Source organism: Oenanthe melanoleuca, chromosome 1A, assembly GCF_029582105.1.
Source record: "Oenanthe melanoleuca isolate GR-GAL-2019-014 chromosome 1A, OMel1.0, whole genome shotgun sequence".
In the NCBI taxonomy this organism is placed as follows: Eukaryota; Metazoa; Chordata; class Aves; order Passeriformes; family Muscicapidae; genus Oenanthe; species Oenanthe melanoleuca.
This window is the reverse complement of record NC_079334.1, coordinates 4,366,042-4,378,898: the sequence shown is the minus strand read 5'-3', so window position 1 is coordinate 4,378,898 and position 12,857 is coordinate 4,366,042. Positions and strand designations below refer to the sequence as shown.

The following is a 12,857-nucleotide window of genomic DNA, read 5'->3' as shown; positions in this document are numbered from 1 at the left end:
TTTTTCAAAATACTGTTCTTTCTTCCTATAACACTATCATCTGCTGCTGCACACATTCATTCGTCTGTTTGGAGGGGTGGGAGTTCTTTCAGGGGAAAAAGAAAAACCTTAGTAAACCAAGTCCTTTCTATCAGAAATCACAGCAGAGGCATCGAACTTACGAAGTTGACGGCGAGAGTTCCTTTGCGCTGCCTCATCTGCATTCCGAACGCTTCGGATCTGGTTCCCTTGCGCCTCCGCGTCACCTCATCTTGAAGCAAAATCAAGTTAAATGCTATTAATATCACACTGGGATAGACTTAACCTGTAAAAACATCACAGATACCCAGCCTGGCACCCTGCCTTTCAGATCAGAAACTACTTAACAGTCCAAAGAAAGCAAAAATGTCATGTTATACCTGGCCAATCTAAAATCCACAGGGATTAGGAAAATATATTTTGTTTATCCTAACAGGGGATCCCAATGCTCTCATGAGAAACAATGAATTGGACACCTAAGTTGTGCACTGTACTGGCAGGATCAGCTTCAGTACTTTTAAGTCCTGCTCTCCCTTTCAACCACTCAGCTCATGGAACAGCTGCTTAATTGTTATTGTTATTACATAAAGAGCTGAAACTCTGCCAAGTTATAGGAAGCACTCTGTAAATCTCTTGTGAATGAAACCCTAGAATATTTAATTTTATTTTTCCAGTTTTGATTTGCCTTCTTCTTAATACTGTCTCTAGAGATATTCAGGAAGATTGAACAGCATCACTGAAAGCAAAGAACTCACAGAAAGCAAAGAGCCCAAGATTTCATTACCCTCTTTATCCTTTGCTCCCAATGCCAGTCCCATCATCTTGGGTCCAGCTCCAAAGATCTGCAGCTTCTTCAGTTCAGTGTTTCTACTCATTTCTCCTACCTCTGCCTAAAAATAAAAACAAGACCACATCAGCACAAAACACCAATATTTCCTCTCCAGGTTTCTTCACAATTTGTTTCTATACCACTCTCCCAGAATATGTGCTCATCAAAAGAAGCAGGCCTGAAAATATGTGATTTTTCTGTTCCTAAAGGCAATGAAATATACAAATGGAGTAAGAAACAGAATTTTTGTCCCGAATTTCCAAATTATTTCCTATCTAATATTCCAGATCAACTACAAGAAGTCACCTCTACACCAAATAGAACTAGGTTTGACATTTTGCAAAAAAAAAAGAAGAATGTCAGAGCAACGTTTTCCAAAATCACTACGGATTCAGTCAAGTGCCTGGATTTTAATGCAGTCTCAACAGCATTTCCTTATCTGCTCCCTTGAGTAGAAACATCCACACAACACTAATGAGTTCTAACCAACTTCCTTAAGCTTGGCTGCTTCTGGGCTTATTTGTGATGAAATATTGTGAGCACAACTCATATCACAGCTACTCATGTTGCAAGCTCAAAATCAGAAGTAAAGAGACTCATTTGGTGACAGCTCCTGCCAGAGATGTTTCCTGAAGTGTTCTGCTCGGATGAACTTCTTCCTGCTTCCCATTACTGACCTACCTCATTTTCTCACATCACTGCCAGTAATCTAACCATAAAAAGAAGAAAAAGAAGAAAACATCTTGCCTTTATCTGCAACACAATCACCTTTGCATTTTTTTAATGCTGCCCTCTTATACTCTGAAAAATTTCTCTCATGTGGTATAGAAGGCCACTAAATTTTCACTGTTCAAAAACTCTCTCCTGAAATTCACTGATCTTGAAAGATCTCAGCAAGCCTATCAGTTTTGAAGGTGGGCATGTAATTTTAAAGAAATTATTCTTCAGTTAACTTCCTGATGATACTTCTTCATCTGTTATTTTTCAAAGTTATGGCCTGATATCTCATGTCTGTCCCTTGGGGTAACATGCCTTTAAAGGTTTTAATCAAGTATTTAAAAATAAAATTTCTTCGAAAATAGTATTTAACATAAGTTCTAATAGATTTGCAGTAAACATTAAAAAAATAGTATTTTTACTACCTAAATCAGTTGCTTTTCTTGCTTCCAGAAGACATTTGAAGATACAGTTTCCTACGCATTATTACTCTAAGGAATTTTTAGTGATATTTACAGTCTCTGCTTCCACTGAACTGGGTATGCATTATGCTAACAGGCATCTTTCCAACCTAATTAATGCTGATATTCTAATTTTGAACATTTACATGTTGCTATTAAATTATTTTCATTTTATATGTCACCAACTTGGTAAGCCCACTGTGCAAATTTTTCCTCACCAATTCTTCACTTTTTGGCTTAGAAGCCATAAGGAAAAACACAGAGAATTCCTAGTCCCTCATTTTCCATTTGAAATTCATTAACAACTCAATCATTCTCTCAACTAATAGAACCTGACAGAATCAACCCACATACTTCAGCACAGACATCATTTCAACAACAATCTCCTCAATTTCTCCTACTACTGTGACCAAAGATAAAGTTTTCACAATGAGATATGAAAAAATAATTTTACTAAAAGTAAATCATAAACATGCAGCAACAAAGTTTTACAGCTTAGTTTAAAAATACATTATCTAAATATATTTTCCTTGCTGATTTACTGGGATATCACTATACCTTAGTGGATGAAATCCATTCATGCTCAGGTGGAAAGAGCTACAGAGTTTTGAAAAAGAACAGTTTGCATACCAGAAGATGAATGTTTTTAAAAATCAGATTCCTATGTAACCTTACAAACTCTGACAGGATATTGACATTTAAAGGTGAAAACACCAAAAGTGTTCAGAAGCCCCACTGAGCATTTTTTCTGCTGTGTCCTTGAAGACTGTAAAAAAGGCCAAACTCAAAGCTGTGAGTGCATGGATGCAGCAGCAATCATGCAATCCTTGCCATTTCCTCACTGCTAACAACACAAAACTCCAGCTCACTTTTGCATTATATTTTCTCTACACAAGTGAAACTAAGGTGATTAAACTGTGATTCTATTCTTATCTCCTCTTTGTCCTGAAGGACACAGACTGTCTTTTACCTTCCCAACTGAAAGTACAACCAAAGGGCCTTTCTTGTACATGGGCCAAGCCTAATAACACAATCCAGTTACACTGGACTCATTCACTATTCTCTTGTCTCACCCCTCATCAATTCTGAGACATTTGCATACCCACTCCTCCACCCCCAATGCACAAGACAACAATGGTTACAATCAATAATATTTACATGTTGGGGGCATTAGTCAGCATCTCCCAGAGTTCTTCTGTTTCACTGTTTTGTTTGACATTTATTCCCATGGAAAGAAATCTTTCAAGTGAAAAAAACCTGAAGTCTATTTTATTGTGTTATTCTGCAATCATACAGAAACCTGAAAGCAGATATATTACTTAGAATTGTTTTTAAGAAAACTCTCTGGACATTAAGTTAATAATACCCTTTGAAAAGACAGCACTTTTTGTTTCAGCACTGCAATTCTTTACCAGAACTCACCATGACATAACCTCATTAGACAAATCCCCTGTCAGCTCAAATACACCCCAACAGATCATCTATGAAGATACACTATCCTTTTCTAAGAATGTACTCTCCTAAATTTAAGATTTCCTTAAGGATATTCTCTTTTCCTAATCTGGATGAATTTACTTTTTATTGTAATTTTCTTTACAAGCCTTTAGGAACTCAGCTGCCTTTATCCAGCTTTTATTTGTGTAAGTTTTCTTCAGAAAAAAGAGAGAATAAAGCATTTAAGTTCATTTACAGAACAGACTATCTCACCATCTAATTACTCCCTTCCTATTCAGAGACAATGTTTTCAATTGATATTTTATTATAGTATCCAAAGATTCTCAAGCCACTCTTCACAGAGGACAACACTCATTCCCTATTTTATTCCATTTTTCACATTCTCCAAAAATCCTGGAATTTGCTTTTTCAATCTCTCATCCCCTTCTACTGCTGAGGACGAGTCTCAATTTCAGAAATTTCTGATTACTGTATTTATACTTTCTTATTCATTACCCATCCTAAAGTAACTGATCTGCAAGAAAATGCGAAGGATCTTTGGAAACAACTTCTAGCACTTGGAAAAGATCTAAGGAGCTGAAAAGGTCTGTGGAATTCTCCATGCTCACTAACCATATATTGGACTACTTAGTACACTACACAAATCATTCAGATGTTTCAGCTAGAGCAGAGTAACATTCATTTAGCAGGTTTTTACATTACTTCCATATTACCTGCTCTCTAAAGATTGTTTAGACAACCTCTGGTCCAATTCCAGGTATGCATTTCAGATAAAAAACAAGAGTCCTGTCTACAATAAAAAGGTGCACTGAAATCTGGAACAATGTCTCCATGTTCTCAGATATTTATTTACACTACTACCATTTCTGGCTAGAGGAAAAATCTGCCTCTAAATGCTGCTCCAGGGACGACTTAAGATAGTTCTACACAGCTTCCAACACAGCCAAAACCTAATTCTCCTGTCTGTGCAAGTAGGATGAGTTTTTCCTGTATTCAAGAACTCATTTCCACCATTTTAATAACCGCAATGTTTAAAAGATAACTTGACTACAAGTCTAATAAAAGGCATTTAAATATATATATATATATATATATTTTTTGCAGATGATCTATATAAAAGTCTCTTATTTCTCAATCGCAGGCTCTTTAAACAAAGTGAAACAGCTTTACAGTGCCAGGATCACCAAAGAATCATCATCCCAACATGGAGAAAGGAGAAATGACAAGTACCATCATTCTACTGAAATCAGCAGGAAACAAGATCCCACAGGACCTTAATAAAACAGTGACACTTTTACACCATGTGTGAGAAGAACGACATGCTGGCATTTTGCCTAAGATTCATTCAAATCCAAAGAAGAATTCCAGATAGCAAGTGACTGCTAAAGTTCATGCAGCACTCTCAGATTTTCTGGATAGCTCACTACCAATCCCTTGTCTGAGATCTGGGAAGAGCAACAAGCCCACGACTCCTTGTGTGATACAGCTATGATAAATAACTTCAAGTCAGCTCTAGCAAGCTGAGAAAACACACTAAAAAAGACAATTCAGTCTAAACCATCAGAAAAGAAGGTGAAAATTGATAAAGCATACTCATACCTCAGTGACAAGAAAAGTGCATTGTGGGGAAAAAAAAAGGCAGTCAAGAGCATTTGAAAAAACTTTGTGGGGCTGGAGCTAAGTCTAGAATGGTATGAAGCAAGTAGGAAGTTGGTTGCATATAAATCCAGCTTTCACCCACGCTCTGCTGATGAGCCAGCAGGGAGCCACCAGACTTCATGTGAAAAGCCTCAGGATGCTGCCTGCAAGGAGTATCTCTGTCGAAAGAGGAAGGCCTAATTTAAATTAAACTAATTTAAATAGTGCAACAGAGCCATCAGGGCAATGCCCCACAATTATTTCTAGTAAGACAGCATTTTAAATGGTGGTGATTCAGTCTCAATTCAGATTTTCTCAGGGGTACCTCCCAGGATTTAATATCACCTACTAGAATACCAGAAATTCCTATAACACCAGTAACTCAGAAATAAGGAAACTGCTCTACAGCAGAAAAAACTGTAGAACTCCTACATAGTTCCAGCCACCACTGATCATCTCCTCACATATCTGTTTCAATTCTTCAGGAGAACTCCCTGCCCAGCTTGAGATACTCAGTCCCACATACAATTACACAATTAACCATTACCTATGTAGATTTGCATTTATGGCATTAAGAGGCATATTTTAAAATGGTTTTTAGAAGTTCTAGAACTTTGCAGAAGCTTTAACATCAACTCACAAAGAGTTATCTCGTTTTCACAGATACATTCATTACCAAATAATTAGGCCGCTTGTCAGTAAACAACAAGCAACTTTGAGAAGTTTTGACACGAACAGTGCATCTTATATCAAACCAGGTCTCCAGTGACAAACTTCTCTGGATTTTCGTTAAATGAAGACTGCTTCCCAGTGGTGCTTCTGACCAGGCTCCCACAGCCAAAAGCTGTTGCACTGGTGGGAGAAGTACCTGCTCTCTGTCTGCAAGAGCTGATTAACAGGAATACCTGGGATTTGACACGCCTGGTTCTCTTCAGCATAACGTTCATCCTTGACGCCTGCTTTGGGGAAGCCTGGGCATCTGAGCTGAGGTCCTCGGCCTCCACTTTTTCCTTAAGATCCAAGTTAGGCTTTTGGATGCCCTAGAGGAGCAGAGCACAGGACACTGTCTTGGTCAGGCAGTGCTCATCATTCCACAGCCTGTGAATCAATCTGTTTGCTAAGAAACAGGATGAGTGAAGTCACACAGCATTACACACACCATCTGGAAAAGAGGCCAATCAATTCATTCACCCTTCAAATGAGAATTTAATCCCAGCTACCAGGTTATCAAGAGAAAAACAGACACTTCCAATTAAGCATATAATCTTTAGGCTTCTCTTCTTTCCCAACACAGTTGACTTCAGTTCCACACAAGATTACAACTTCTAGCACTATTCTGTCACAGATAACTACAAGGGTGGTTCTAGCTTTGTTGGCACAGCTGGAGCTTCTAACAGCACTGACCCCATGTCCCAGTTTCACATGGAGTAAAACAACACTCTGTGTGCCTTCTGGGTCCCCTCTCCATAGCATGAAAGGCAAGTATCTCACCATGAGGCTGACCCCAGACTGGAAGAGCTCATAGGGATACAGGATCCGTTCATAGTGAGACTTGAGCAGTGACCCCGTGCCTTTTCCTGGCAGGTAGCCAAGCCGACTCGCCACTTTAGACCATTTCTTCTCCTTGGTCACTACTTCAAAGCCTCCTTTGTTGGCAACAATCTGAAACACATAAATAAAAAGTTAAGGGTTTTGAGCTGCTCTCACCAGCTTGAGTAAGGCAAGAATCAATTAAACTAACCAAATGTTAAAAGTGACAGAATCCTGAAATTCACTTTTTCATTTCCACAATAATTAGTCCTTTAATAACAAATCACCTACTTATTGCTTTGTGTATTTAATGTGATCTTCAATTTACTAGCAAATGTAAATTGCATACTATTGCATACTGGACAGGAGCAGTCCAACAGTTAAGATGTGCTGGAAAAAATACGAAACCTACCATAAGAACAAACTGAAAAGTAAACTCTCACCAGACTTGCACTGTGCTTTAAAACACAAATCTGGCCAGCAATAAAGCCCATTTTAACAGACTCCAGCCAAAAGGGAGTGCTGGAACTCAGAACTCTCACAAAACCCTGAAGGGAAGAGAGACTACTATAACAAGAGGGAAAAGTGACCTTCCAACTCAGTCCAGTTATTATATGTGACTTCAATTGGTTTGAGACCAGTAATTCACATACAGAAGTATCACTGCTTACATCTGTACGTATATAGAATTAAAAACAAGACTATTTGCCTGCAAGCAATGATCATAACAGTCTATGAGTTGCTTCCTCTGACACACAGGTCACATTTCCACTGCCTCCATTCCTTTTACAGTTTCCCTGCCAAGCAACTTAAAACACAAATGGATTGTAATTCCATTTATATTATTGTAAGAGTAATATCATTTTTACAGCAGTGTAGTTTTGCATTGCATTTCTTTATACACCAGGACTAAATTTCAAGCTTAATGTTTCACATACTGTTAGAAACCTCAAGGCAAAGACTTTTTGTTACTGGAGTGAAATTTATGTTTTGCTTGTGAGGCTGAAGTAAACTGAGAAGCACAACTATAGTGACAGTGACAAGCAAATTCATTAATTCTGGTTTCTCCTATAATCACACAGAGTTACACTTAGATAAAACAGTATTATTGATCATTATTTTCCCTCATATTTACAGAAAAGGTCTACAAAAGCCTTTTAAAATGAAACCACTCCTAAATTTCAACTTATCTTTAAAATTTCCAGGAAAACTTGTTTTCTAAAATTATCTATGCGTGAACAACAGCTAAAAAAAACCAGTAATGAACCAAATCAACTCAGAGCTGCAAATCTACAGGCAACTGAAATGTTCCACCTCATTACATGACCCAGATATTTTCCAGTACCCCTCTGATATTCTGCATATCCAGTAAGTCAATAGACACAAAAAGAAAAAAAAAAAACTTAAAGACATTTGATCAGCTCTTCTCTGCATTTTAGCAGCCCTTCCAGACTTTCCAAAATACTTGACTTTCTTTAAAGCTAAAATATACTCAGGTCTTTACATTTTTACTTACCTAAGAGAAATACATCTTGATGGGGAATGGAAACTGATGCTCTAACCTAGAATCACTAGAACTACCAGAACTTCGGTCTTTTCCCTGCAAGAAGAAATCTACCTATTTATATTTATTAGCAGCTAAGTTTATAATGGTACATATATTTTGCCAAAACCAAACTCCAACAGAGATCTGTGCATAAATTTTGAAAGAATTTGGGTGTGTATAGAAATAGAAATATGTGTATAGCTATAGAAATATTTATTTCAGGCCAGCCTTAAGTCAAGTCTGTTTCAGAAATTAAAGTAAGTATTCCTGAAGTTGACATTATAAATTTTCAAATATAAAAATTTATGAAAACCTCTGCTGGAAGGGAGGAAGGAGAAATTGCAATAATTTATTACAGAATTGCTAATCAGAGCTGAACTGCACACAGGCATACTGCTGCCTTCCCAAAGAACACCTCAAACTCCTGCAGCTCCACCATATCTAAAAATGGAGAACTAAAAATCAAGTGGCCAGCTGACATCAGCATATTCAAGCCATACAAGGTAACAAATACCTGCTGTATGGAATCCAATCAATGGTAACTAATTTAATTACACTGTTTGCCATAAACATTGAAATTAGAAATGTTTTTTCATTGCATTTTTCCCACTTATTTAATCTCTGGATTAATGAGATTAGTGCTGTAACACAAGCCCTTCCTGTTGCTTGGCTTCTTGAGCTTGAATGAAAACTGAAATCCCTGTCTGCCTAGGGCCTACATACACTTACCTTGCTCAGACCATAGAGATCCAGTATTTTTCTCTCAACCACAGGGATTTTTAAATTGGATCCTTGGAGTTCCCAGAATTTTGCTAACTGATCCAAGAAGTCCAATTTCACTCTTGTCATTGCCTGGAATCAGTAAAGGTAGATAATCACTTATGTTCAAAACCATTTGTGACAAAACCTTACAGTCCTGAGAGAAAACAATGTAAGTTTTTATAGTGTTCCATGTATAGTGTTTCAACATGTAACTTGGCAGGGGAGGTATTTCCCTGTCACATAAAAAAAAACAAAAACTAGAAATAAAAACGTTGTTAAAAGGAAGTTTTTTACAAAAAGAAAATGATATATGCTTTTCTCTCTGCCTTTAAGACCCTGTAAGTTAAATTCCTACTAACTAATTTCTTGGTCTGAAAGCAAAATGTATGTTCATGAAATAATCAGCATTCCAGGGAGAAACACAAGAACAATTTAAAAAATATACATTGGTGAGGAGGAGGGAACTGCAAAAAGTTTTTACATATGCCTTAACCACATAAAGGGCCTCCTGCCTGGAGGACTTCTGGACTACTCAAGTCACTTTCCACAAGGAAACCCATTTACAAGCCAAATGACATTTTGGTATGTGAACAAAGCAAGGCTTTGAGAAATGTTATAGAGCAAAGGAAAAACCAGGACAGAATGGAGGTCATACTGCTTTTAAGACAGCTCACATAAGTTTTTAAATCATAAAATTAACCAGCTATAATAAGCCTATAAAAACCATTTTAAGGCTTAAAGAGCATTATCACGACAGTATGAGGTAACCAGAGGCATCAGAGCAACAGTAAATATTTTAAGAGGAAAAAAAAAAAAAAATCACTGATTGTGGAGCTCTGAAGTTTAGACACTGGCTGCTCTTACTACACACATGGTATTTGGAATTCATTTTAGACACTTCCAGTTGAATGTGAAAAACTCCTGTGGTTATTTTGGGTAATAAAATAAAAACCAGATTTTTCTCAAAGCCAGGGAGAGTTATTTTACACAAACTCTGCCACTGCAAAGTATAAACTGATGTGATCTACGAGCTTTTAAAGTGTCCCCCCATCCAGAAACCTGCCAAGATGCAAATCTCAAGCAGGGAGACCTCTTGCTTTCAGTGCAAACACAAAATTTTATATCAACAGTGAAAAAGCTCACCTCCAGTTCATTCAGGCGCTGAATTCGTGGAGTGAAACGAAAACTTTGTACTTCACATGCAAATGGAGGCTGCCAGTCCTAAACAGAGACAGAAAGACATTTTACTGCTTCCAGAAACTTCTCTGAGAAGTGCACAAAACCAAACACCCTAATAATGCTTGATTAAGCAAGCTTCCAATAGTAAATTAGTTTCTCAGAACAACTGGTGATGTAATTTTCCAATTTTAAGACATTTTTGTGCTTATACAACAATGTTCCTCCCACCATATTTTAGTTAGAAGAATGATCCTCATAGATTCAAAAATGTCAAAGAAAATAAGGTTCAAAAGCGTCTCAGTATGCATTACCTCATGCTAAGCTTAAACACAAGCTATACTCTGCTGGCTGGTTATTTATTTACATTTAAAAAAGAATCCATCTCTCTTGCACACTGAAAAATCCTCAGTGTCAACAGCAACTAAGACTAAATCAAGCACATTATAGCACATGCTATGTTTTTGTGCTTGTCACTTCAATCAAGACAAGACCACCAGCTGAGAGCCCAGTTCTTCAAAAGAAATGGAGCCTTAAATAATGACTTTCTCGGCACTGTCACAAGTGCTTCAGAGAATCACCTCTCAAAACTGAGTTATGACATCAAAACAAGTAATTCAGCTTTTTAGCACTTTTTACCAAAGCTTCAGTTACAGCAGATTGTCCACATGGCAGTGACTGCACCAGAGGAAGGACACGCCATTACAGGTGGACAAGCCACACAAAATGTTTATTATTTGCTCTGCTGCAGCAAATAAAGGCCTCAAGCACAACCTTAAATATTTACAACTCCTAATAATAGAAAAGAGTAATTAATCAGTCATGTTAGCATGAAATTCGTAGTAAGTTAGTATGATTTAGTAATTATTGCAAATCAACCCAACGCTTGCATTCTGTGAAACCCTGCAAGGCAAACAGCTCAGCAATCCCAGAGAAACACAAATGCATCCAATAGCCAGGAAAGTTCCAGTTCTCCTCAATGAACAGGATCTGGATGGGCTCCTTGTGGCCTCTCAACCTGAGCTATGCAGCTTATTTTAGAAAGGGCAGCGCCTTGGAGGTCAAGTTTTCACCAAGTCATTAAACCAACTAAACACATTCCAGGAACCAAAACCGGTCAGGAGCGAAAGAACCATAAAATCCAACCAGCAACATACATTGTTCTCAGTTACACGCTTTCTTTTCAGGTTTTTACCTCTCTCGCTGTTTTCAAAGCCGCATTGGAAGTTGATTTGGACTTTAATAATTTAGTGATGTAAGTGCCTTTTGCCAAGCTGCCTTACCAGGTCACTGGGCAGGTGACCGTAAGTAACTACTAAGGGAAGATTAATCTGCTGCCTCCTGAAGAGCTGTGCACAATGCTAATGTTCGTACATGAACTGGTTGGCCGCCCTCCTCTTAATGGTCTAAAAATTGTCTATAAACAATGATCCATTACGAACAAATACCCTTCGTTCTCCCTCTTCCCCGCCCGCAGCAAACGCCCGATTTCACCTACAAAGCCTTCCCAGCTTTCACAAGACGACTGCTGACGTTTTGGAACTAAAAACAGCGTGCAGTCCCGGGCACTGCCACGCACTATTCACTCCTCAGCTGCTCCAAAGCAGCCTCTACACAGCCCCGCTCGGAGGTCAAAGACTCTACAGGTTCCTCGGCGTCCCTGGCACGGACACCGCGGCCTATGGAAAGCGACACACGAAACCCCGAGTGGGGAGCGCGGGGGAAGGGCCTGCCCAGCTCCTCACGTCCTCGCCCGGCCCCCGCGGTCAGCAGGCCCGGCGAGCCCGGGGACCCCCGGGGCGCAGCCCTCAGGGCGGGCGGTACCTTGGGGGGCCGGATCTTGCAGATGCCAGTTTTCTCGGCCAGGCCGCGGATGCGGCCGATGAAGCCGAGCGGGTCGCTGAACTCCTCCCAGCTGGGCTCGAACACAGGGCACTCGGGCGGCGGCACGAACTCGGCCGCGTAGCGCGACCCGCCGCCCCCCGCCATGGCCGCAGGGGAAGGGGGGCGCCGCCGCCGCCGGGAGCGCAGGGCGGAGAGGGGCGGCCGAGGGGCTCAGGAGCTGGGCCGGGCGCTGAGGCGCATCCCCCGGCGGCGCTGCCGGGCAGGGCGGCGGGAGCTGCTACCGAAAGCCGCTGGCGCTGTCCCGGCTGCGGCCGCTCCCCCCGCCCGAGCCCCGCTCCTCGCGTCCCGGTCTGCCGGAAGTGACGCGTCTTTCTAATCCCTCCCCGGAAGTTTTTTCACATTGCCTTCCGATCCAAAAAGTAGTCCCTCCGCCATGCTTCTTCTGCTGAGGTGACTTCCGCGCCCGTCGCTCCCGGAGATGCTTCCGCGACAAATTTCAGCGCAAATCCGCTCCTGCCGCCGCCCCTCAGGGCACCGCGCGGGGCAGGAGGGACGGCGGACCGGGGAGGGCGGGACCGCCGCCACTTCCGGCGCGGAGGAATGTGCGACGACATTCACACCATTCACTTCCGGTTCCGCGGAGCCGCGTCGCCTATTGTCTGTGCCGGACGTCAGGAGCGCCGCCAGAGGCCACGCCCCCGGTTGACCACGCCCCCTTCTGACCACGCCCCTCCGCAGGCCCCGCCCCGCCGCCCCTGCCCTCAGGAGCCGCTGGCCGGTGGTGAAAGCGTCGGGATGGGGAAGAGAAATACCACCACAAATATCGCCCAGTGCAGCTCCCGGCCCTGCACAGGACACCCCAGCAATCACACCGTGTGCT

The 12,857-nt window shown here is 40.8% G+C and overlaps 1 protein-coding gene across 1 annotated transcript in view; it reads right to left on the bottom strand.

Annotated features, from left to right (window-relative positions):
- The window catches only part of KDM5A (lysine demethylase 5A), a 42,682-nt gene extending 30,338 nt beyond the window's left edge, over nucleotides 1-12,344 (bottom strand). The window contains exons 1-7 of the mRNA XM_056516256.1: nucleotides 11,957-12,344; nucleotides 10,100-10,177; nucleotides 8,924-9,046; nucleotides 6,610-6,780; nucleotides 6,024-6,158; nucleotides 803-908; nucleotides 162-250 (exon numbers count right to left, since the gene is read on the bottom strand). Coding sequence (XP_056372231.1) covers nucleotides 162-250; nucleotides 803-908; nucleotides 6,024-6,158; nucleotides 6,610-6,780; nucleotides 8,924-9,046; nucleotides 10,100-10,177; nucleotides 11,957-12,121 — 867 coding nt within the window. The 5' untranslated portion in view covers nucleotides 12,122-12,344. The remainder of the gene's footprint in view (nucleotides 1-161; nucleotides 251-802; nucleotides 909-6,023; nucleotides 6,159-6,609; nucleotides 6,781-8,923; nucleotides 9,047-10,099; nucleotides 10,178-11,956) is intronic.
- Nucleotides 12,345-12,857: the final 513 nt, after the last annotated feature.